The sequence below is a fragment of the Oncorhynchus masou genome, chromosome 6 (genome assembly GCF_036934945.1).
Source record: "Oncorhynchus masou masou isolate Uvic2021 chromosome 6, UVic_Omas_1.1, whole genome shotgun sequence".
Lineage (NCBI taxonomy): Eukaryota > Metazoa > Chordata > Actinopteri > Salmoniformes > Salmonidae > Oncorhynchus > Oncorhynchus masou.
The window spans coordinates 25636435-25661568 of NC_088217.1; the positions used below are offsets into that span (position 1 = coordinate 25636435).

The 25134-nt window shown below is 40.9% G+C and overlaps 1 protein-coding gene across 4 annotated transcripts; it reads left to right on the forward strand.

Moving 5' to 3' along the window:
• The first annotated feature begins 1429 nt into the window (after positions 1 to 1429).
• LOC135541752 (sodium- and chloride-dependent GABA transporter 2-like) lies at positions 1430 to 22567 on the forward strand. Of its 4 annotated transcripts, none has more exons than XM_064968088.1 (14): positions 1430 to 1940; positions 4473 to 4607; positions 10261 to 10401; positions 12018 to 12108; positions 12336 to 12468; positions 12711 to 12845; positions 13106 to 13209; positions 15335 to 15459; positions 15882 to 15994; positions 16093 to 16230; positions 19434 to 19536; positions 21127 to 21227; positions 21361 to 21531; positions 21796 to 22567. In XM_064968088.1, exons 1-14 carry the CDS (start codon positions 1580 to 1582, stop codon positions 21913 to 21915), a joined length of 1971 nt encoding a protein of 656 aa, XP_064824160.1. In that variant the 5' UTR covers positions 1430 to 1579; the 3' UTR covers positions 21916 to 22567. The 4 variants fall into 4 exon arrangements, with proteins under 4 accessions (XP_064824160.1, XP_064824161.1, XP_064824162.1 ...); XM_064968089.1 differs by having other exon boundaries at positions 21388 to 21531; XM_064968090.1 differs by having other exon boundaries at positions 21393 to 21531.
• The last annotated feature ends 2567 nt before the right edge of the window (positions 22568 to 25134 follow it).

A 25134-nucleotide genomic window follows, 5' to 3' on the forward strand; every position in this document is an offset into this window, starting at 1 on the left:
GGTTATTTGTAAAAAAAAATAAAAAATAAAAGAAGTCTGCCAAATTTTATTTGACAGTATACTATTTTCTACCCATCTCAACCCATCTGTCACGTTCTGACCTTAGTTAATTTGTTATGTCTTTGTTTTAGGTTGGTCAGGGTGTGAGTTGGGGTGGGTAGTCTATGTTCTTTTTTCTATGAGTTTGGCCCAGTATGGTTCTCAATCAGAGGCAGGTGTCGTTTGTTGTCTCTGATTGAGAATCATACTTTGGTAGCCTTTTCCCACCTGTGTTTTGTGGGTGATTATTTTCTGTTTAGTGTGTTTTGCACCTGACTGAGCTGTTTATGTTTTTTTCACGTTGATATTTTGTATTTCAGTGTTCAGTAAATAAACATCATGAACACATACCACGCTGCGCAATGGTCCGATCTCTCATACTCCTCGTCACAGGAGGACGAATGCCATTACACCATCGTTCCAATGTTTTTTTCTACATACTATGAAAGAGTATCAATGTATTTCTGAGAACACTGTACTCTATGTAATACAAGGAATCCAAAGGCTCCTGGTTAAGGCTCCTTTAAGCCTGGTGCCCTAACCCCTGTCTGTCTTCTCTGTCTGCACCTTAGGTAGTCTCAATATCCAGCCTGCTACTCACAGAGCTGAGGTCAGCTGCAGTTTCACAGCCCACCCCTACATATATAAATACCAATGGTATTTCAGGCTGGCCTCCCCATGGTGCTGGTATCTTGAACCTCAAGATGTAGGCCCTTGATGAACTCAAACCCCAGAAGGCATTGGCATGATAATGGACTTGAGGCCCAGCCAAGGTCAGGACTTCAGGAGTTATGTGTTTTCAGTTTTTAGTTCCATGTTTTCCCATCACTAGGACTGACATACAGAAGTGGACTTAGCTCTATGTTTCGCTAGTTTCTGCTCCCCAGGGGACCCCCACTGACTGATTTTGAACGCAAATGTGATGAATAAACAGCTTTATAGGGCATACACATTGCACAATTGCCTGGGGGGGGGGGTGTCCCTTTTGTCCCTTTTGAAGATAGAGGAATCTTATACAAAGATCTAATTATGTCTGTATGTGCATAAATACAGAACACATAGTCTTTGTGATGTCTACACGGTACTTTGTGATGTCTGTAGAGCACAGGACTTTCTACAGTAGTAGGATAAGCCCAATGCTTTGTTATTATAGTCTGGTTGTCCAAGGCTAAGATATAAGCACCCTCTTCTGAATGTATACCAGACCAGAATCTGTTAAAATTATTCATTCTATACAGAGTGATCAAAGTCACTAACTGTAATACAAAATATCAGTATTATCTGTAATTCCTTTAATGTCACTGAGAGTTGTAAACCATATAAATTAGGAAATTAACCTGTTTCAACAAGAATTGAAAGTCAGTTACCCTATATTGGAATTGTACAATGTGTTATTCTGTGTAGTCTGCTGAAACATCAGTCTCTCCCAACCCAGCTGAGAGGAACACAGTCCTGCAGGCATTCTTTTGGACACTAAAAGTGCAGCTCTCATTCAAATATCTGGATCCCGTGCAAGCAAATTAATGACTTGTCAGCCCTCATGTTTTTGCGTCCCCCTTCAGGCAGAAGCAGCTGGAATCTTGACAGTGCTGTTATCCATAAAAGCTCCAGCAGCAGCAGACAATTGCACCAACCACTGACCTCCAGGCAGGAACTCAACAGACTCGACCAGCAGCACTCGCCTTCGGACCCTCTCTCTCTCACTCACTGCAGGATGGCAGGTCCTCTCTTGGCAGGCAGGCATGAGACTCTCCCCAGGCCGATGCAGGTTGCCCAACAGAGGGTCAATGAACGAGGCCAGTGGGAGAACAAATTTGAGTTTATTCTAACTGTGGCTGGCGCAATTGTTGGACTTGGAAATATATGGAGATTTCCCTATCTTTGTTACAAGAACGGTGGGGGTGAGTCAACAAAGTCCTATTTTTGTCTTTTGGTTAAATACAGAAGGCTCCAAAAGTATTGGGACAATGGTTTGTTTCTGCACTCCAGCACTTTGGATTTGAAATGATACAATGACAATGAGGTTAAAGTGCAAACTGTCAGCTTTAATTTGAGAGTATTTTCATTCATATTGGGTAAACCGTTTAGAAATTATAGCACTTTCTGTTCATAGTCCCACCATTTTAGGGGACCAAAAGTTACTTATATGTGTATTAAAGTAGTCAAAAGTTTAGTATTTGGTCCCATATTCCTAGCACGCAATGATTACGTCAAGCTTGTGACTCTACAAACATGTTGGATGCATTTGCTGTTTGTTTTGGCTTTGTTTCAGATTATTTTGTGCCCAATAGAAATTCATGGTAAATAATATATTTGTATAATTTTGGAGTCCTTTTTATTGTAAATAAGAATAGAACATGTTTCTAAACACTTCTATATTAATGTGGATACTACTATGATTACGGATAATAGTGAATGGATCGTGAATAATGATTAATGAGAAAGTTACAGATGCACAAATATCATGCCCCCCCCCCCCCCAAATAAAATAGTGCTAACCTCCCTTATTATTGTAATGGTGAGAGGTTAGCATGTCTTGTGTATGATATTTGTGCATATGTAACTGTCTCACTCATCAATTTATTCATGATTAATTAAGGGTCATCCGTAATCATGGTAGCATCCATATTAATGTAGAGGTGTCTAGTGTTTAGGGGGGTAGGTCCCTTTAAAAGTTCTTTAGAACTTCCAAAATGTTCTTTAGAACTTCCAAAATACGTCTCATAGTTATGGGTCAGTAATAAACATATCAAGTAATAATTTCAAACATGTACAGTCTGTGAGATATGTGGCTGTTGATCTCATGTCTCATAACAGCTATTCTTACATTGAGCCAGTTGGCTAGCTCGAGAGTTGGTTCTGGCTCGCGAGAATACTGTTATTAAGGTCACCAGCTCCGTCTTAATTTTTGATTCCCATGACTAAGCAACCGTTTTTGTTTAAATTCCTGCTAAATTTCTTGACATTTTGTACCTAAACACCATTCAGTGTCACATCAGGGAACATGAAATTAACCAAAAACATTTTTGATCTTATTCAATATTGTTCACTTATTTACGTCTTGCATGTATTTGGTGTATATTAGTACAGTTTACAATATACACTGAGTGTACAAAACAGGAACACCTGCTCTTTGCATGACAGACTGACAAGGTGAATCCAGATGAAAGCTATGATTCCATCAATCAGTGTAGATGAGGGAGAGGAGAGAGGTTAATTAAAGAAGGATTTTAAGCCTTGAGACAATTGAGAAATGGATTGTGTATGTGTGCCATTCAGAGGGTGAATGAGCAAGACAAACGATTGAAGTGCCTTTGAACAGGGTATGGTAGTAGGCGGCAGGCGCACCGGGTTGAGTGTGTCAGGAACTGCAACGATGCTGTTTTTTTTTACACTCAACAGTTTCCCGTGTGTATCAAGAATGGTCCACCACCCAAAGGACATCCAGCCAACTTGACACAACTGTGGGAATCATTGGAGTCAACATGGGCCAGCATCTCTGTGGAACTCTTTCGACACATTGTGTAGTCAATACCCCGGCGAATTGATGCTGTTCCGAGGGCAAAAGGGGGGTGCAACTCAATATTAGGAAGGTGTTCCTATTGTTTTGTATACTCAGTGTATACTACATGCTTAACTTGTATGTGATTCTACAATAGATACTAGAAAATATAATGTTATATAACACACTTTCCACTCCTAATAACATTACATTACTCCAAATGTGTTCTCTTTTAATAAAAGTTTGGTTGTGAGGACATATGATGAAATTATCCTATTATTTTATCCAAGTCTCTGTCTTGTTTACAAATGCATGGTTGATTTGCTGCCTGGTCAGTTCAGGCAAAAAGAGAAAAGAGAAGGATTGGTTTGTGGTTTAGCATAAAGCTCATTTAAATGACACAAAGAAACAAAGCTGCATCCAAATACTGTAGTTGAACCCCCTGAAAAGTCATACCGTCTGACCCCATGGTGCTGGTTTCGCATTCCCATTCCTTTGAGATAAGTAAGTACACATTAATTCACCTTGCCTGGTAACAATTTAAAGATTTTTTTTTTTGTTGGGGGGGGGGTCCACACTGCACTTTCAGGGGTGTGTTTGGTTTGCACAGTAGTGTGACCCGATCAGTATTGATGGAGGTTGAAAAGTCATCTGTCGCCGGCAACAGGAATTTGATTTCTCAAACTGGGTATATTGTGAGGGTGTGATCCATGAGACAAATTGAAATTTAAAGTGGCATGAAAATAAATTGGTTTGTTCTGTTGTATAATAATGAAAGATACAAAGACTTATGCATACTGTCAGTGTCAACTTAATCTCAGCACCCAGAACCAAAACAGCTGTCAGAAGATATTGTCAACTGAAGGCTAAAGTTTGAACATAGATTAACATCAAGCAGTCCTAATATGTGTGACTCCTTCCTGTACTGTAGGTGTGTTCTTCATCCCGTACATCCTGTACCTGGTGACCTGTGGCATCCCTCTGTTCATCCTGGAGACGGCTCTGGGACAGTACACCAGCCAGGGGGGCATCACCTGCTGGAGGAAAATCTGCCCGCTGTTTGAGGGTGAATATTGCTGCACAGTTCTGTGCACTTAAAAGTTATGTTTTCAAATGCCTTTGCTGCAGCCCAAGTAGGCTACATTGTTTTCATTGTGACAAATTCTCTCGTAGGATGAGCCTGAGCCTTTATGTGCTTTCCGCATTTCATAATGTAGATGTCTTGCATGGTCTTGCTACAGCACAGTAAAGTTGAAAGATTACGGTACATCATTATGTAAAGCATAAACCATAATGAAGTAAACAGAATAAACCACTTTGCAATGAATAGTAGAGTGAGACTTAGAGTAGAATGAGTAGGTGTGGTTCCTTATTCGTGCTGAGACACGAAACAAATAGTTGCTTTGTGATCTTCATTCATTAAGATTTTTGTGCAGTTACATAGGGCCCCCATTTAATACCATTCAAAGGTTTTAGAACACCTACTCATTCAAGGGTTTTTCTTTATTTGGACTATTTTCTACATTGTAGAATAATAGTGATGACATCAAAACTGTGAAATAACACATATGGAATCATGAAGTAACCAAAAAAGTGTTAAACAAATTAAAATATATTATAAATGTGAGATTCCTCAAATAGCCACCCGTTGCCTTGATGACAGCATTGCACACTCTTGGCATTCTCTCAACCAGCTTCACCTGGAATGCTTTTCCAACAATCTTGAAGGAGTTGCCACATATGCTGAGCACTTGTCAACTGCTTTTCCTTCACTCTGCGGTCCGACTATTCCCAAACCATCTCAATTTGGTTGAGGTAGGGGGATTGTGGCGGCCAGGTGATCTGATGCAGCACTCAATCACTCGCCTTCTTGGTAAAATAGCCCTTACACAGCCTGGAGGTGTGTTGGGTCATTGTCCTGTTGAAAAACAAATGATAGTCCCACTGAGCCTAAACCAGATGGTATAGGGTATCGCTGGTTAAGTGTGCCTTGAATTCTAAATAAATCACAGACAGTGTCACCAGCAAAGCACCCCCACACCACAACACCTCCTCCTCCATGCTTTACAGAGGGAAATACACATGCAGAGATCATCCGTTCACGCACATCGCGTCTCACAAGGACATAGCGGTTGGAACCAAAAATCTCCAATTTGGACTCCAGATGAAAGGACACATTTCCACCGGTCTAATATTCATTGCTCGTATTTCCTGGCCCAAGCAAGTCTCTTCTTATTATTGGTGTCCTTTAGTAGTGGTTTCTTTGCAGCAATTTGACCATGAAGGCCTGATTCTCACAGTCTCCTCTGAACAGTTGATATTGAGATGTGCCTGTTACTTGAGCTCTGTGAAGCATTTATTTGGACTGCAATTTCTGAGGCTGGTAACTCTAATGAACTTATCCTCTGCAGCAGAGGTACCTCTGGGTCTTCCATTCCTGTGGCGGTCCTGAGAGCCAGTTTCATCATAGCGCTTGATGGTTTTTGCGACTGTACTTGAAGAAACGTTCAAAAGTTCTTGAAATTCTCCGTATTGACTGACCTTCATGTCTTAAAGTAAAAGTAATGTTGGACTGTTGTTTCTCTTTGGTTATTTTAGCTGTTCTTGCCATAATATGGACTTGGTCTTTTACCAAATAGGGTTATCTTCTGTATACCACCCCTATCTTGTCACAACACAACCGATTGGCTCAAACACATTAAGAAGGAAAGAAATTCCACAAATTAACTTTTAAGAAGGCACACCTGTTAATTGAAATGCATTCCAGGTGACTACCTCAGGGAGCTGGTTGAAAGAATGCCAAGAGTGTATGAAGCTGGCTATTTGAAGAATCTCAAATATAAAATATATTTTGATTTGTTTAACACTTTTTTGGTTACTAAATGATTTCATTTGTGCTATTTCATAGTTTTGATGTCTTCACTATTATTAGACAATGTAGAAAATAGTAAAAATAAAGAAAAACCCTTTAATGAGTATGTGTTCTAAAACCTTTGACCGGTAGTGTATATCCAACTAATATTACAACAGCGTCCCTTTCTGAAGACTGTGTCTGAATTAAATGTTCACTTTTTAAATTAATAATAATATATGCCATTTAGCTGATCCTTTTAGCTAAAGTGTCTAACTGCACAGAGATAGCATACATCTTAGCAGCAGAAAATTAACCTTTCATGACCCTGGTGTTGCTACTAGAGCCATGCTTTTACCAACTGAGTCTGAGTCCCACATTAATTGATGTCATGATCACACAGCTGAAGCAAGCACACATACACACACACAAATAAAAATGTGTTAAAAAATGCAAATCAGTCAGACAGTCTTTGGAAGGGCTACTTCAAACATAAATTGATTTGGATCTTAGACATACAGTATTTTCAGAATGAATGTGGCCCTGTGGTAACCTTAATCTGACCAAATCTATCATGGAAGCCCAAAGGCCGGCAGATGGTGATATTGAGTTGTGTCATTTTACCGTCCAAATGCATTGTATGTAGCCGGCAATAGTTTTGTATCCCTCAAAAACCTAAAACATTCTCCATTCAGGCTGCATAGGCTACATTTTCCGCCTTAAATATATTTAATTGTGAGAAAATTTGAGAAAAAAACTGGGAAAATATGCTTACTTTCATTATGAAAAAACATTTTCCATCACCAGTGACTAAATGCTAATTCAAGATGTTGTGTATTGCGTTCAGCCAATCAGGTTGCATCAGTCCGTTCTCTCACCCCTAACCTAACACAGCGCTGTATTAAATCGAATCAAATGTTATTGGTCACATACACATATTTAGTAGAGGTTATTGCGGGTGTAGTGAAATGATTGTGTTCCCAGCTCCAACAGTGCAGTAATATCTAATAATTCACAATAATACACACAAATCTAAAGTAAAAGAACATTAAGCAATATATAAATATTAGGACGAGCAATGTCGGAGTGGCATTGACTAAAATACAGTAGAATAGAATACAGTATATACATATGAAATGAGTAAAGCAGTATGTAAACACTATTAAAGTGACTAATGTTCCATTATTGAAGTGACCAGTGATTTCATGTCTATGTATATAGGGCAGCAGCCTCTAAGGTGTAGGGTTGAGTAACCGGGTGGTAGCCGGCTAGTGATGGCTATTTAACAGTCTGATGCCCTTGAGATAGAAGCTGTTGTTCAGTCTCTCGGTCCCAGTTTTTTTGCACCTGTACTGACCTCGCCTTCTGGATAGTAGCAGGGTGAACAGGCAGTGGCTTGGGTGGTTGATGTCCTTGATGATCTTTTTTGCCTTCTTGTGACATTGGGTGCTGTATGTGTCCGGGAGGGCAGGCATTGGGCAGACTGCACCACCCTCTGGAGAGCCCTGTGGTTGTGGCTGGGTGGATGAGACAGTGGATTGCGTAGTCAGATGGAACAGAGTAAATAGGCATATTGACATCATAGATGTAGCCAGTGGTATCTTGTGGAATAGACACAGTCTGGAATGCGATTTTAACAAATCAGCATTCAGGATTAGACCCACCGTTGAATAATTAAATGATAATGTCCGAGACGCCGGTGTTTGGAGGATATATTGGAATGGGTGTTGTTGGCAGACCGTGCCAATATATCCTCCAAACACTGGCTTCAAGTGCATTATCACTTTTCTACAACGGGTTACCAACATATTCAAATAATGATTTACGTATTTTCATTAGAAACATCATTTTGATAAATTTGTTGTTTGTTCTGTCGATTCGGTTGCTAGAGACGCAACCCAGTTCAGTCTTTTTGTTCTGTATCTATAGACACGACCCAGTTGTTTGTTCTAAATGTTCTATTGCCATACTGCCTGGCAACGTATTTAGGGCTAATTTAGTCCTTGCCACCCACTCTGAAACTAACTGCTGCTCTTTGTTGAGTGTTGCAGTCATTTCAGTCGCTGTAGTAGCTGACGTGTATAGTGTTGAGTCATCCGCATACATAGACACTCTGGCTTTACTCAAAGTCAGTGGCATGTAGTTAGTAAAAATGTAGAAAAAAAAGCAAGGGGCCTAAACAACTACCCTGGGGAATTCCTGATTCTAACTGGATTACATTTGAGAGGCTTCCATTAAATAGACACCGGCTGGAATGCGGTTTCAGGATTAGACCCACCCGTTGTATAATGCCAGATAATTGGACAGTTGGAAAAGATATCGGACACCTTGCAATCATGACGCAATAAGCGCCTATACATGCAGATGGTACTTGCTACAAAGTTGCAGAAAGCTAAACCAACAACCACACAAACTGAAATTGGATACATCGTAAATGCAGGTCCCAATGAGGAAAAAACTTGGCTGGCATTGTTTTTGCAGAGACATTTTTTTATGGAGCATCTCAGATGCCATCTGATGACCCAACATGGTGAGTGATGAACATGCAATTCTCTGGTCCCCACTGCAGACATGATGCAAGTGGCGCTATGCTGTTAAATACTCCACGTTTCTAGTTTGACCAGATGTTTTCAGCAACTGATATTTGAATTTGCTTGTCATATTGGCAGGTTTGCTAGCAACAAAAACTATTTTGCTAGCTTCTAGCCTAGTGTTTGATATGCAATGCCATTTCGTCGTAATGTACAGTGTCGAGTGACCTGACGAAGACGCAAACATTTCTAGCAATGCCAGTCAAACCCGGCAATTACCAGTTCATTCTGTATTCTGGCTGCTCATTGGCTTGTTAGCAGCAAGCAAGAGATAAGAACATTGCTGTCGCATGGCTAGTATGGATCATAAAGAACGAACGACTGGGTCGAGTGTCTAGCAACCAAAAGATGAGAAACTATGAATTTTCTTATATAAATCAATATCAACAAGGAAAAAAATGTATTTCTATAGGTAAATGTGTGATTTCATATTGTTTTATTTGGCAATTGTGGTATAACCTTCACATAACGTAAAAATGAATGACAGATTTATTGAGTAGTCACGCAATTTGTCACGCAATTTGACATCTAACTAAGATGTTTGGTGCAGTATACTGTATCTCAAGTGAAAAAAAATGCATACGTTTTTCGTTTCTCGCTAAACGACAACAAACACTTCATTGAATAATCCCTTCTGTTGACCAATCACCGACGAAGGGGCGTAGACTTCAGCTACGCCCCTTCATCGGTGCCACAAGTTTTGGGGGGCAAGATCGTAAAAAATGTTTTTATTTTTTAAATCGCCTTTTGGTCTTAATTTAAGGTGAGGCATAAGGTTAGCAGTGTGGTTAAGGTTAGGTTTAAAATAACATTTTAAGAAGATACATTTTAGAAATGGGCGTGGTTTAGACTTCGTCTGTGGTAACCAGTGACGACACTTTGGCTTGCCTCGAGAGAAAAAATGTGTGCACGAACTGACGAAAATGCCCTGGCTGAAGGCCGCGTTCAAGTGCAAGTCGAAACTAGGAAACTCGGAAATATCCGACCTTATTGATCGCGACACGTGTATAACTATAACCTGTTAGGATGTCCGAAATAAAGTTACGGAAATCGAAGCCTATGCCGCCTGATGTTTTAGGTGCTAACCGGTCTACAAAGGATATGAACGTTTTGCCGGTTGCACACAATGCATTTGGACAGTAAGGTGACAAGACTCAATTATGTGCCGGACAGGCCTTTGGGCTGCTGTCATTGGGAATCAGCTGCAGTGAAGGTCATTTGAAAAATCGTGTTAGTTTTTTATGAGCATGTTGCTATGTTTTGCTTGTCTTCATCAGGAATGGGCTATGCCGCCCAGGTGATCACTATATATGGATGTATGACCTACATAGTGATTCTGGTGTGGGCTTTCCTCTACCTGTTCTCATCCTTCACTGCTGACCTGCCATGGGCTAACTGCAACAATGCTTGGAACACAGGTATTTACAATATTGTTGACTTGACTGAAATTTGGTGCAGAGGAGGACTGCTATGTGCATATGTTTCAACTGAAACAGACCCCAGCTGGCTGAGGGGTCCCCACTGACTGATTTTTAACACTACTTTATATGGCCTATATCTATTTAATAATTTATTGAAATTAAAAACACAAATGTAACAGGTCCCCAAATGGCCAAATCCCCTGACTTGGTGGCAGTTTTATCAAACGATGTATTCAAATCTGCTGGGTTGCGATAATCTTTATAGGAGCAACTACCTCTGAAGCCTCGTTTTTTTCTCTTTTTTTATTGAACCTTTATTTAACTAGGCAAGTCAGTTAAGAACAAATTCTTATTTACAATGGCGGCCTATGAACTGCCTTGTTCAGGGGCCGAAAGTCAGATTTGTACCTTGTCAGCTCAGGGATTCGATCTAGCAACTGGCCCAACCACTAGGCTACCTGCCGCCAGAGTAATGAAGCACAGAGTGCTGCTAACAAGTAACATCCATCACTGAAATTCAATGACTCTTATCAACAACAAAAAATTCTAACCGCTTGCAGCCATGGTAGTTCAGTGAGGGGAGATCATGAGCAATCATTGTGTTCACGTGAACATCTTCTGACAGTTTGCACAAATACTGAAGACAGTGAGAATAATGGGGACAAGAGCTGTCTGGTATCTTCTACCCCCCCCCCCCCTCCCACCCACACACACACACACGACTCCTGAACAGGTAACCAAATGGTTACCCGGACGATTTGCATTGTGTTCCCCCCCTCAACCCCTCTTTTACGCTGCTGTTCCTCTCTGTTTATCTTACATGCACAGTCACTTTAACTATACATTCATGTACTTAAGGCGGCAGGGTAGCCTAGTGGTTAGAGTGTTGGACTAGTAACCGGAAGGTTGAAAGCTCAAATCCCCGAGCTGACAAGATACAAATCTGTCGTTCTGCCCCTGAACAGGCAGTTAACCCACTGTTCCTAGGCCGTCATTGAAAATAAGAATTTCTTCTTAACTGACTTGCCTAGTAAAATACATTTAAAAAATTGGCCTGACCAACCAGTGCACCCGCACATTGGCTAACATGGCTATCTGCATTGTGTCTCGCCAACCCCTCTTTTTACGCTTCTGCTACTCTCTGTTCATCATATATGCATAGTCACTTTAACGATACCTACATGTACATACTACCTCAATAAGCCTGACTAAAAGGTGTCTGTATACAGCCTTGTTACTCTTTTTTCAAATGTCTTTTTACTGTTGTTTTATTTCTTTACTTACCAACACACACACACACACACACTTTTTTTTCTCTTTCTTTTTTTCGCACCATTGGTTAGAGCCTGTAAGTAAGCCTTTCACTGGAAGGTCTACACCTGTTGTATTCAGGGCGCGTGACAAATAAACTTTGATTTGATTTGAAAGTGTTTACCTTGTCATCGGACCTCTTTAAAACATTTTCTCAGATTGAAAGAAATAGCGTTTAACATTTTAAGGGTTCATATTGCTTCTGAGTCAATTACATTAAGAGGATCTGTCTATTAGGTTGCATATCCACTTGAAGCTGTCAACTGTATAACCTGTTTCAACTAGACTTGAATGTATTTCAGATTTTTGTGTGACATTTGGCACCAAGAATGCCAGCACCAATTGGACTGTTCCACTCTTGAATGTGTCATCTTCCGTTGTGGAGTTTTGGCAGTAAGTCTATTTATAAATATTTTTAACCCCACTGCATCGTTCGTGATTAGATTCTTGACTCCTCAATTTATAAATGAATCAGATACTATTGTCTTATTTCTTAAAAGGAACTATTGGAATTATGAAATTATTATTATAAGCATACAATAGACTACAATACATTTATGTACAATATATTTTATTTTGGTGATCAAATGTATTGCTGTGTCAACTATTTCTCCTTACAGCCGGCGAGTGCTGAGAATGTCAGATGGAATTGAGTCATTGGGAGGCATTAGATGGGAGCTGGCTCTGTGTCTTCTGCTGTCCTGGGCCATCTGCTACTTCTGTATCTGGAAAGGAGTTAGGTCTACAGGGAAGGTGGTTTTGATTTCATATATTAGTCAAGACAGTAGTTTCATAATTATGCATCATCCAATCTCAATCAATCTTGAATTCAGAGGTAACAAAACAAACATAAAATAAACAGAGGGACAGCTATTTGATGTAGCTTTAAAGTTACTTGGTGCAATTATGGGCCCATAGTTGGTATGGTGATGCCGAGAATGCTTGGCTATATTGTGTTTTCTGTGTTCTACTAATCCTGTAATACTAATTCATAGGCAGCCTACTTCACGGCCACCTTCCCCTATGTAATGCTAGCAGTGCTATTTGTCCGAGGAGTGACCCTTCCAGGAGCTAAAGATGGCATATTCTACTACTTGTATCCCAATGTTACACGCCTAGCTGATCCACAGGTATTATCTGTAGTATGGACAATTTTCCCAGACACAGATAAAGACTAGTCCTGGACGACAACAAAAGAACACTTCAAATTGAGTATTTCCATTGAACATCCTTAGTCCAGGAGTATGCTTCATTGGTGTCCAGGAAACCGGCCCTCTAAATCCTTGTTTAGTCTCGCTTCTTACTGATATACATTTCCCTTGTGCTACTTAAACATGTTCAGTTTATGACTTTAGTTTACCTCTTCTTTGTCTGTTTGTTCGTGAATAAGGTTTGGATGGATGCAGGAACCCAGATATTCTATTCTTACACCATATGCCTGGGCTACCTGACCTCTCTTGGAAGCTACAACAAATACAACAACAACTGCTACAAGTGAGGCTTCAACTAGTGTGTGGGTTTGATTAAAAATTGTAGGTAATAATTTGGCGCATTGAAGATCTCACATAGTTTGCTTATGTAGCAGTGCCAGGAGGATCTATGGTCACAAGATCTCTTCAGTCAGTCAGTCTGGAGACAGGAAAAAGCACATCTGGTTAGGTGAGGTGCAGGCTGGAGAAGTAGAATGCATGGAAAAGAAAAACCACATACTCTCATGGCTCTGACGCATTCCTTTTTATCACTTAATAACGTTTCAACAGCAAGCTGCCTTCAGGGTTTCATCTGACAAACACTGCAAGTCAAGATCTCTTCAGAGCATATACAGTGCCTTGCGAAAGTATTCGGCCCCCTTGAACTTTGCGACCTTTTGCCACATTTCAGGCTTCAAACATAAAGATATAAAACTGTATTTTTTTGTGAAGAATCAACAACAAGTGGGACACAATCATGAAGTGGAACGACATTTATTGGATATTTCAAACTTTTTTAACATATCAAAAACTGAAAAATTGGGTGTGCAAAATTATTCAGCCCCTTTACTTTCAGTGCAGCAAGCTCTCTCCAGAAGTTCAGTGAGGATCTCTGAATGATCCAATGTTGACCTAAATGACTAATGATGATAAATACAATCCACCTGTGTGTAATCAAGTCTCCGTATAAATGCACCTGCACTGTGATAGTCTCAGAGGTCCGTTAAAAGCGCAGAGAGCATCATGAAGAACAAGGAACACACCAGGCAGGTTCGAGATACTGTTGTGAAGAAGTTTAAAGCCGGATTTGGATACAAAAAGATTTCCCAAGCTTTAAACATCCCAAGGAGCACTGTGCAAGCGATAATATTGAAATGGAAGGAGTATCAGACCACTGCAAATCTACCAAGACCTAGCCGTCCCTCTAAACTTTCAGCTCATACAAGGAGAAGACTGATCAGAGATGCAGCCAAGAGGCCCATGATCACTCTGGATGAACTGCAGAGATCGACAGCTGAGGTGGGAGACTCTGTCCATAGGACAACAATCGTTGTCGTATATTGCACAAATCTGGCCTTTATGGAAGAGTGGCAAGAAGAAAGCCATTTCTTAAAGATATCCATAAAAAGTGTTGTTTAAAGTTTGCCACAAGCCACCTGGGAGACACACCAAACATGTGGAAGAAGGTGCTCTGGTCAGATGAAACCAAAATTGAACTTTTTGGCAACAATGCAAAATGTTATGTTTGGCGTAAAAGCAAGACAGCTCATCACCCTGAACACACCATCCCCACTGTCAAACATGGTGGTGGCAGCATCATGGTTTGGGCCTGCTTTTCTTCAGCAGGGACAGGGAAGATGGTTAAAATTGAAGGGAAGATGGATGGAGCCAAATACAGGACCATTCTGGAAGAAAACCTGATGGAGTCTGCAAAAGACCTGAGACTGGGACGGAGATTTGTCTTCCAACAAGACAATGATCCAAAACATAAAGCAAAATCTACAATGGAATGGTTCAAAAATAAACATATCCAGGTGTTAGAATGGCCAAGTCAAAGTCCAGACCTGAATCCAATCGAGAATCTGTGGAAAGAACTGAAAACTGCTGTTCACAAATGCTCTCCATCCAACCTCACTGAGCTCGAGCTGTTTTGCAAGGAGGAATGGGAAAAAATGTCAGTCTCTCGATGTGCAAAACTGATAGAGACATACCCCAAGTGACTTACAGCTGTAATCGCAGCAAAAGGTGGCGCTACAAAGTATTAACTTAAGGGGGCTGAATAATTTTGCACGCCCAATTTTTCAGTTTTTGATTTGTTAAAAAAGTTTGAAATATCCAATAAATGTCGTTCCACTTCATGATTGTGTCCCACTTGTTGTTGATTCTTCACAAAAAAATACAGTTTTATATCTTTATGTTTGAAGCCTGAAATGTGGCAAAAGGTCGCAATGTTCAAGGGGGCCGAATACTTTCGCAAGGCACTGTAATAACAGTTTGCTTATTCACCTACGCCAGGAGGATTCATGACACATTACCTCAATCGCCCTGAACATTAATAACATGTATTTAAATCTTATTAGACCCTTGCCAACAGTGTATGTGAAAGAGGAAGGTGTCTTAATACGTTAAACTTGTTTTGTACCTTGCAGAGATTCCTTCTACCTGTGCTTGTTGAACAGTGGGACCAGCTTTGTGTCTGGTTTCGCCATTTTCTCCATACTGGGTTATATGGCTAGAGAACAGGGTGTGGACATCTCTGTGGTTGCTGAGTCTGGTGAGTCTTTAAAGGACATCAATCAACAATGGTATGACTCCCTATTATCCTACTGATCACCCCAAGTACTGTCTGACAACATAATTGCTCAGCATTGTGGATGGCTGAGAGAGCGGGATGCGAATATAGAAAGATTATGTTCAAGACAAACAGTATCTGATTTTCTATCCTGTCCTCAGCCTGCACTTTAATCATCAGAGAGAGCTGGCCCATCTGCTTTAGTTAGTGAGATCTGTGCCTACTTCACCTTTCTTCTGAACTTAATTTTGCCTGCATCTATACCTTGTCTGGTAGAAGCACTGTCTCAGCTCATGAAATCTACTTTTTTGACATGCATAACTAAATGTCTCGTTAAATTAATTCAATCAGATTGCATTTGGGTACATATATTCTGTAATTTTTTCATTGTTGTGCTGCTGAAGGTCCTGGCCTGGTCTTCATAGTGTACCCTCAGGCAGTGTCCATGCTCCCCTACCCTCAGTTCTGGGCTGTCTGCTTCTTCACCATGATCATCCTGTTGGGAGTAGATAGCCAGGTTAGAGCTCAACACACCTAGGTGTCCTGTCCCTGTTGTGTCCTTCCCTTTACCTTTCCCTCATATGTACCTTGCCCTCTCTCTCTCATTTCCCCCAGTTTGTCGCCCTTGAGAGCCTTATGACCTCGGTAACGGACTTCTATCCCAACCTCATCAGAAAGGGCTACCGGAGGGAGCTTCTGCTGCTGCTCATCTGCTGCTGCTGCTACCTGGTTGGTCTCATCATGATCACAGAGGTGAGAGGTTGTTGCTGTATGACCACAGGTAGAGGTGGTTCTCTAAAACTGAAAACTTAATATCAGGAACATGAATTGTGAAGTGTTATAGTGAGGTAAGTGAAATAACTTCAAACGAATGGCAATAAAAGGTTGGATCTAAGCAGCACTTTTTCAAAACTAAATCATAAAATATACTGAACAAAAAGAAATGCAACATGCAACAATTTCAAAGATTTTACTAAGTTAGTTCATAGATCTGTCAATTTAAAGGAATTCATTAGGCCCTTATCTATGGATTTCACATGACTGGGCAGGGGAGCAGCCATGGGTGGGCCTGGGTATATGTATTCAGACCCTTTGCTATGAGACTGAAAATTGAGCTCAGGTCCATCCCATACCTTCTCCGCCATGGTTTCAGAGCTGGTCATGGGTGCACCTCAGCCACTCTCAAGGTTCTAAACAATATCTTAACCGCCATCGATAAGAAACAATACTGTGCAGCCGTATTCATTGACCTGGCCAAGGCTTTCGACTCAATCACCACATCCTCATCGGCAGACTCAACAGCCTTGGTTTCTCAAATGATTGCCTCGCCTGGTTCACCAACTACTTCTCCGACAGAGTTCAGTGTGTCAAATCGGAGGTCCTGTTGTCAGGCCTCTGGAAATCTCTATGGGGGTGCCACAGGGTTAAATTCTTGGGCCGACTTTCTTCTCTGTATATATCAATGAAGTCGCTTCTTGCTGCTGGTGAGTCTCTGATCCATCTCTACGCAGACGACACCATTCTGGATACTTCTGGCCCTTCTTTGGACACTGTGTTAACAACCCTCCAGATGAGCTTCAATGCCATACAACTCTCCTTCCGTGGCCTCCAACTGCTCTTAAATACAAGTAAAACTAAATACATGCTCTTCAACCGATCGCTGCCTGCACCTGCCAGCCCGTCCGGCATCACTACTCTGGACGGTTCTGACTTAGAATATGTGGACAACTACAAATACCTAGGTGTCTGGTTAGACTAAACTCTCCTTCCAAACTCACATAAAACATATCCAATCCAAAGTTAAATCTAGAATTGGCTTTCTATTTCGCAACAAAGCATTCCTTCACTCATGCTGCCAAACATACCCTCGTAAAACTGACCATCTTACCGATCCTCGACTTTGGCGACGTCATTTACAAAATAGCCTCCAACACCCTACTCAAGAAATTGGATGCAGTCTATCACAGTGCCATCTGTTTTGTCACCAAAGCCCCATATACCACCCACCACTGCGACCTGTACGCTCTCGTTGGCTGGCCCTCACTTCATACTCGTCGCCAAACCCACAGGCTCCAGGTCATCTACAAGACCCTGCTAGGTAAAGTCCCCCCTTATCTCAGCTCGCTTGTCACCATAGCAGCAGCCACCTGTAGCATGCGTTCCAGCAGGTATATCTCACTTGTCACCCCCAAAGCCAATTCCTCTTTTGGCCGCCTCTCCTTCCAGTTCTCTGCTGGAAGACTGACTGGAGCGAACTACAAAAATCTCTGAAACTGGAAGCAGCTCACAGATCACTGCACCTGTACATAGCCCATCTATAAATAGCCCAAACAACTACTGCTTCCCCTACTGTATTTATTTAGCTCCTTTGCACCCCAGTATTTCTACTTTGCACGCTCATCTACTGTCAAATCTACCATTCCAGTGTTCTACTTGCTATATTGTATTTACTTCCCCACTATGGCCTATTTATCGCCTTTACCTCCCTTATCTCACCTCATTTGCTCACATTGTATATAGACTTATTTTTCTACTGTATTATTGACTGTATGTTTGTTTTACTCCATTTTTAACTCTGTAGTTATATGTGTCGAACTGCTTTGCTTTTTCTTGGCCAGGTCGCAGTTGTAAATGAGAACTTGTTCTAAACTAGCCTAGCTGGTTAAATAAAGGTGTAATAAAAAATGTAATTAAAAAAAAATCCTGTTTTCATTGATCATCCTTGAGATGTTTCTACAACTTGATTGGAGGCCAACTGTGGTAAATTCAATTGATTGGACATGATTTGGAAAGGCGCACACCTGTCTATATAAGGTCCCACAGTTGACAGTACATGTCTGAGCAAAAACCATGCCATGAGCTCGAAGGAATTGTCTGTACTGCGAGAAAGGATTGTGTCGAGGCACAAATCTGGGGAAGGGTACCAAAAAATTGTCTGTAGCATTGAAGGTCCCCAAGAACACCATGGCTTCCATCATTCTTAAATGGAAGAAGTTTGGAACCATCAAGACTCTTCCTAGAGCTGGCCGCCTGGGCAAACTGAGCAATCGGGGGAGAAGGACCTTGGTCAGGGAGGTGACCAAGAACCCGATGGTCACTCTGGCAGAGCTCCAGAGTTCCTCCTGTAGAGATGAGGAAACCTTCCAGAAGGACAACCATCTCTGCAGCACTCCACCAATCAGGCCTTTATGGTAGAGCCACTCCTCAGTAAAAGGCACATGACAGCCTGCTTGGAGTTTGCCAAAAGGCACCTAAAGACTCTCAGACCATGAGAAACAAGTTTCTTTGGTCTGATGAAACCAAGATTGAACTCTTTAGCCTGAATGCCAAGCGTGGAGGAAATCTGATAGCATCCCTACGGTGAAGCATGGTGGCGGCACTGTCAGCATGATGTTTTTCAGCGGCAGGGACTGGTAGACTAGTCAGGATCGAGGGAAAGATGAACGGAGCAAAGTACATAGATATCCTTGATCATAACCTACTCCAGAGTGCTCAGGACCTCAGACTGGGGTGAGGGTTAACCTTTCAACAGGACAACGACCCTAAGTACACTGCCAAGACCACGCAGGAGTGGCTTTGGGACAAGTCTCTGAATGTCCTTAAGTGGTCCAGCCAGTGCCCGTATTTGAACCTGATTGAACATCTCTGGAGAGACCTGAAAATGCTATAATGCCAAGCTTATGGCGTCATACTGAGAAGTCTCAAGGCTGTAATCGCTGCCAAAGGTGCTTCAACAAAGTACCGAGTAACATCTTTTAAATCAATTTTTAGAATAAAGCTGTAACGTAACAAAATGTGGAAAAAGTCAAGGTGTCTGAATACTTTCCGAATGCACTGTATGGATGCAGTGTAGATTACTCAGCTACTTTGATCCAAGGCATTTATGGTTGGTTATTACAATAACTAAATTTGTAAACGTTGATTTGACTTTATATTAAAGCTTTATTTTCTCACAGGGTGGCCTCTACATCATCCAGCTGTTTGATCATTATGTGTGCAGTGGTGCCACTCTGCTGCTCCTCTCCATATGCCAGTCACTCAGTATTGGATGGATATATGGTAAGAATAGACATTACACTATGTAATCATGGGCAAACATACACTACTGTTCAAAAGTTTGGCGTCACTTAGAAATGTCCTTGTTTTCCATGAAAACATACATGAAATGAGTTGCAAAATTAATAGGAAATATAGTGAAGGTGTTGACAAGGTTATAAATAATGATTTTTAATTGAAATAATAATTGTGTCCTTCAAGCTTTCCTTTCATCAAAGAATCCTCAATTTGCAGCAATTATAGCCTTGCAGATCTTTGACTTTCTAGTTGAGGTAATCTGAAGAGATTACCACCTCCCACAAGTTGGATTGGCTTGATGGGCAGTTTTTACGTACCATATGTTCAAGCTGCTCCCACAACAGCTCAATAGGTGACTATGCTGGCCCCTCCATTATAGACAGAATACCAGCTGACTGCTTCTTCCCTAAATAGTTTGTGCATAGTTTGGAGCTGTGCTTTGGGTCATTATTCTGTTGTAAAAGGAAATTGGCCCCAAATTAACCGCCGTCCACAGGTTATAGCATGGCTTTGCAAAATGGAGTGATAGCCTTCCTTTTTCAAGATCCATTTTACTCTGTACAAATCTACCACTTTACCACCACCACCAAAGAACGCCCAGACCATCACATTGTCTCCACCATGCTTGACAGATGGCGTCAAGCACTCCTCCAGCATCTTTAAATTTTTTTCTGCGTCTCATGAATAATCTTCTTTGTGATCCGAACACCTCAAACTTATATTCGTCTGTCCATAACACTTTTTTCCAATCTTCCTCTGTCCAGTGTTGTGTTTTTTTGCCCATCTTTTATTTTTATTGGCCAGTCTGACATATGGCTTTTTCTTTGCATCTCTGCCTAGAAGGCCAGCATCGCGGAGTCACCTCTTCACTGTTGACATTGAGACTGATGTTTTGAGGACTTGTGAGGTGTCTGTTTCTCAAACTCTCTAAACACTCTAATGTACTTGTCCTCTTGCTCAGTTTTGCACGGGGGCCTCCCACTCCTCTTTCTACTCTGGTTAGAGACAGTTTGCGCTGTTCTGTGAAGGGAGTAGGACACATCGTTGTATGAGATCTTCTGTTTCTTGGCAATTTCTAGCATGGAATAGCCTTCATTTCTCAGAGCAAGATAAGACTGATGAGTTTCAGAAGAAAGTTCTTTGTTTCTGGCCATTTTGAGCCTGTAATTGAACCCACAAATTCTGATGCTCCAGATACTCAACTAGTCTAAAGAAGGCCAGTTTTATTGCTTCTTTAATCATAACAACAGTTTTCAGCTGTGCTGACATAACTGCCAAAGGGCTTTCTAATGATCAATTAGGCTTTTAAAATGATAAACTTGGATTAGCTAACACAACGTGCCATTGGAACACAGGAGTGATGGTTGCTGATAATGGGCCTCTGTACGCATATGTAGATATTCCATTGAAAATCTGCCGTTTCCAGCTACAATAGTCATTTACAACATTAATGTCTACACTGTATTTCTGATCAATTTGATGTTATTGTAATGGACAAAAAGTGATACAAAGAAATTGAACATCCTTAAAGGGACTGTTCATGAGTATTTTGTCACATAACTGTCTCTGTCCAAGGTGCTGAACGCTTCTGTGACAACATTGAGGATATGATTGGCTACAGGCCCTCCTCCCTGCTGAAGTACTGTTGGCTCTACATTACTCCAACTATTGGCACCGTGAGTTTAAGACCAGTGCAGTTTTATCATTCTTTCACAGCAGTTATGCTTACAATATTTTGTGCTGTCCATTTAAATACAGTGTCAAGAAATAATGAAACAACATTGCTGTAAAAAAAAATATCTCTTCAAGGTAACCTTTGTATTCTCGCTGCTGAAGTACAGCCCTCTGAAGTTCAACAACACCTATGTGTACCCGTGGTGGGCCTATGGGCTAGGCTGGATCCTGGCTATGTCCTCCCTCTCTCTCATCCCCATCACCATGGTCTACAAACTGTACCAGGCCAAAGGGACTTTCTGTCAGGTCAGTGGCATTATATGATGGAACATTTTCCTTGGACATTTAAAAGTATGAATGATTGCATCAAGTAAGTTAAATTGAGGTACAAACAAGAGTTTTTACATTAAAAAGGCTAAATAAAATCAAATTAATCTGGTCAGAAATGCTGGGACCTTTCATTTGGGCCTTTTAACTCTAGCATACAGTTTCTGAGCTATTCTGAGATTTTGAAGAATACCTTTGCAGCAAATTGATTATACTTATATTGAGACCTCTTCGCTTCCTCAGCGCCTCCAGACAGTCTGTCGGCCAGCAGATGACCTTCCTATGATGAAGAAGGAGATGGCTGGTCTCTATGCTCTGGACCGTGTTACTGAAGATGAGAAGACCTACAACAATAATCTATAGACTGACTGTTCTGCTATTACTTTTCGGGCCGGTTTCCCAGACCGAGATTAAGCCTAGTCCTGGACCAAATATTATTTACCATGCTTTTTTAGTCCAGGTGTAGGCTTAATCTGTGTCTGGGAAACCGTCCCTTTATATTCTATTATACTCTATTTTTGTAACTTTTTTAGTAAGGGTTTTGGTTTTTGTGGGTTTAATACAGTTCAAGCTGGTCAGAGTTGTGCTTGAGGTATTGGTATTGTGTTTGGATTGCAGTATAGTTCATATTTTTGTATTTTGTATTAACTGAACGTTTGTAGCATAATGTGTAAAATCATAGCAAAATATTTTTCTTATATGATTCAAATAATTAGTTGTAGACCATTCATAAATAAGATATACCTAGAACACCTAAACATTTTTGACCAGTTTCCCAGACTAAGCCTCGTCCTATGCTAATAAGCACTTTCAATGGCGAATCTTCATTGAGCATGCTTTTTAGTCCAAATCTAGGCTTAATCTGTATGTATACACTCTGTACATTACAATAGGTAATCAATCCAAGACATTGACGTTTACCTTTTTATTTTACCAGGGAAATGAACATTACGCCCTGTACTTTAATGACTTTATTGTCCCCATGGGGAAATGAACATTACACCCTGTACTTTAATGACTTTATTGTCTCCATGGGGAAATGAACATTACGCCCTGTACTTTAATGACTTTATTGTCCACATGGGGAAATGAACATTACACCCTGTACTTTAATGACTTTATTGTCCCCATAGGGAAATGAACATTACACCCTGTACTTTAATGAATTTATTGTCCCCATGGGGAAATTAACATTACACCCTGTACTTTAATGACTTTATTGTCCCCATGGGGAAATTAACATTACACCCTGTACTTTAATGACTTTATTGTACCCATGGGGAAATTTTGTTGCAGTGTCATGTACACGTTTAATGAACTCTTTGTAATTAACTATTCTTATTTGAAGAACCAAAATGACCAGCCTCAGGATCAAATTATAAACAATAGTGTAATAAACCCCTGTGCACAAGGTCACGAAAAGATAATGCATTGCAGTCTACTGGTAAACTCCAAAGCCAGTTCTGATGTCTTTATGGCCGTGTCTAGACTTGACAGTTCATGCAGCTACATACACCTACATTTTAGTTGTCTACCGTGTCCACTGCGTGTCCAGATTCCCTTTTCCCATGCTATATTCAAATGACAGTATACATTCTACAAATGGTGGAATAGGCTAAATATGTCAAGAATAACCACTGATGGCAGTAGCTAACCTCTGTAGCTAGCAAGCAACGCTAAAGGGATTGAAAACAGGTTAGCATATCACTAGCCTAACATAAAACAAGTTTTTCTAAATATTAGCTAGCTGGCTAGCATGTATGAGTCCAGCAAACACGTTCCTCATTCTAGGAACTTATTTCCTCCAATGTTATAATGAAAAGGTGCCTCTTTCCCAAAACGCAAGTTTTATGGAGACTTGGGGGAGGAGTGCTGATGACGTTGCCCACTATGTGCTTTCGGTAGCCTTATTGCGTCTAGACCGAGGAGAAATCCGCAGACAATGCATCCCTGACCACCTAAAGTGGTCAGACACATCTGAACACAATCAGACTACAAAGCGACTTTTGTGCGTCTAAACCCATCTTTTCAATGCTATCTTCGTATTCTGATAGAATTCAAGTGTAGACGCAACCTATCTTGGTAAACTGTTGGTCTTGCGATAAAACACTCTGCTGTGGAAGATTTGTATGTATTTTTTAGAAAGTCAACAAGTACACCTTGGACATTGTGTGTATACAGTGTACAAGACATTAGGAACACCTTCCTAATATTGAGTTGCACCCCTTTTGCCTTATGAACAGGTGCAAGCTTTTGGGGCGTGGACTTTACAAGGTGTTGAAAGCGTTCCACAGGAATGCTGGCCCATGTTGACTCCAATGCTTCCTACAGTGTTAAGTTGGCTGGACGTCCTTTGTATGGTTGACCATTCTTGATACACAAGGAAAACTGCTGAGTGTGAAAAACCCAGCAGCGTTGCAGTACTTGACACACTCAAACCGGTGTGCCTGGCACCTACTACCATACCCGCAAATCTATGTGAACTTTCCTCCACATCTAAATGTGATGAGTTTGCGGCATATTTCAGAGAGGAAACATTAGGCTGGGTATCAGTCAAGCAAGACCTGATGAGAAGTGTATGTGCCCAGGCCTACCATGCAAAGACACTACGCATGTATTTTCTCTGGTTGACAGTGGCATGCTCAAGAAAGTGATATCACAATTTAAGCCTTCTACCTGCCTTCTCAAACCTATCCCCACCATCTTCAAAACAGTTTTTAATTGCATATCTGAAGAAGTGCAAGCTATTGTTAATCAAGTGATTAACATGTTCACAGGCACTTTCCCTAATACACTAAAAACTGTTATGGTGAAACCCCTTCTGAAGGAAATCTAGAATCTTCAGCTCTTAACAATTTTCAGCCAATCTCCAATCTAAAATTCAGGAGAAATGGGTTTTCAAACAGCTAAATTATTTTTTTAAAGTGCCAATAGTATTTTTGAAAAACTCCAATCTGGTTTTGATGCCCACCACAGCACAGAGACCGCACCGCCTTAGTTAAAGTGGTAAATGAGCTTAGAGCCAACACGGATGCCAAACAGCTCACTGTCCTTGTACTCTTGGATTTAAGGGCTGCATTCAACACTGTTGTCCACCCTGATGTCCTGGACAGACAGGTGAGGTGGGTTGGCCTCTCCAGTCCATTTCTAAAGGGGTTTAGGACCTATTTAACCTGGGTTTTTTGTCACCCTTGGTGAACATAACTCAGAGCAAATACATATTACATGTGGCATTCCACAATCTTCGATTTTCGGTCTGGTACTGTTCAGTTTATATATGTTACCCCTTTCCAGCGGTATCAGAAAGCACAGCATTGATTCGCATTACTACACAGACGATACACTACTTTATATTCCTGTGTCACCGGAGGATTTTAGCTCCACGGATAAATTATTAGAATGTATTAGTGATTTAAATACTTGGATGGCTCACAACTTCCTCCAGCTAAATCAATACAAGGCCGAGGTACTTATTGTTGGAGCCAAAGCACAGAGAGAGAATCTGACCTCACATTTGAATTCACGGGCAATAAAGACAAAACACCAGGTGAAAAACGAAGGTGTCGTTTTAGATTCTGAACT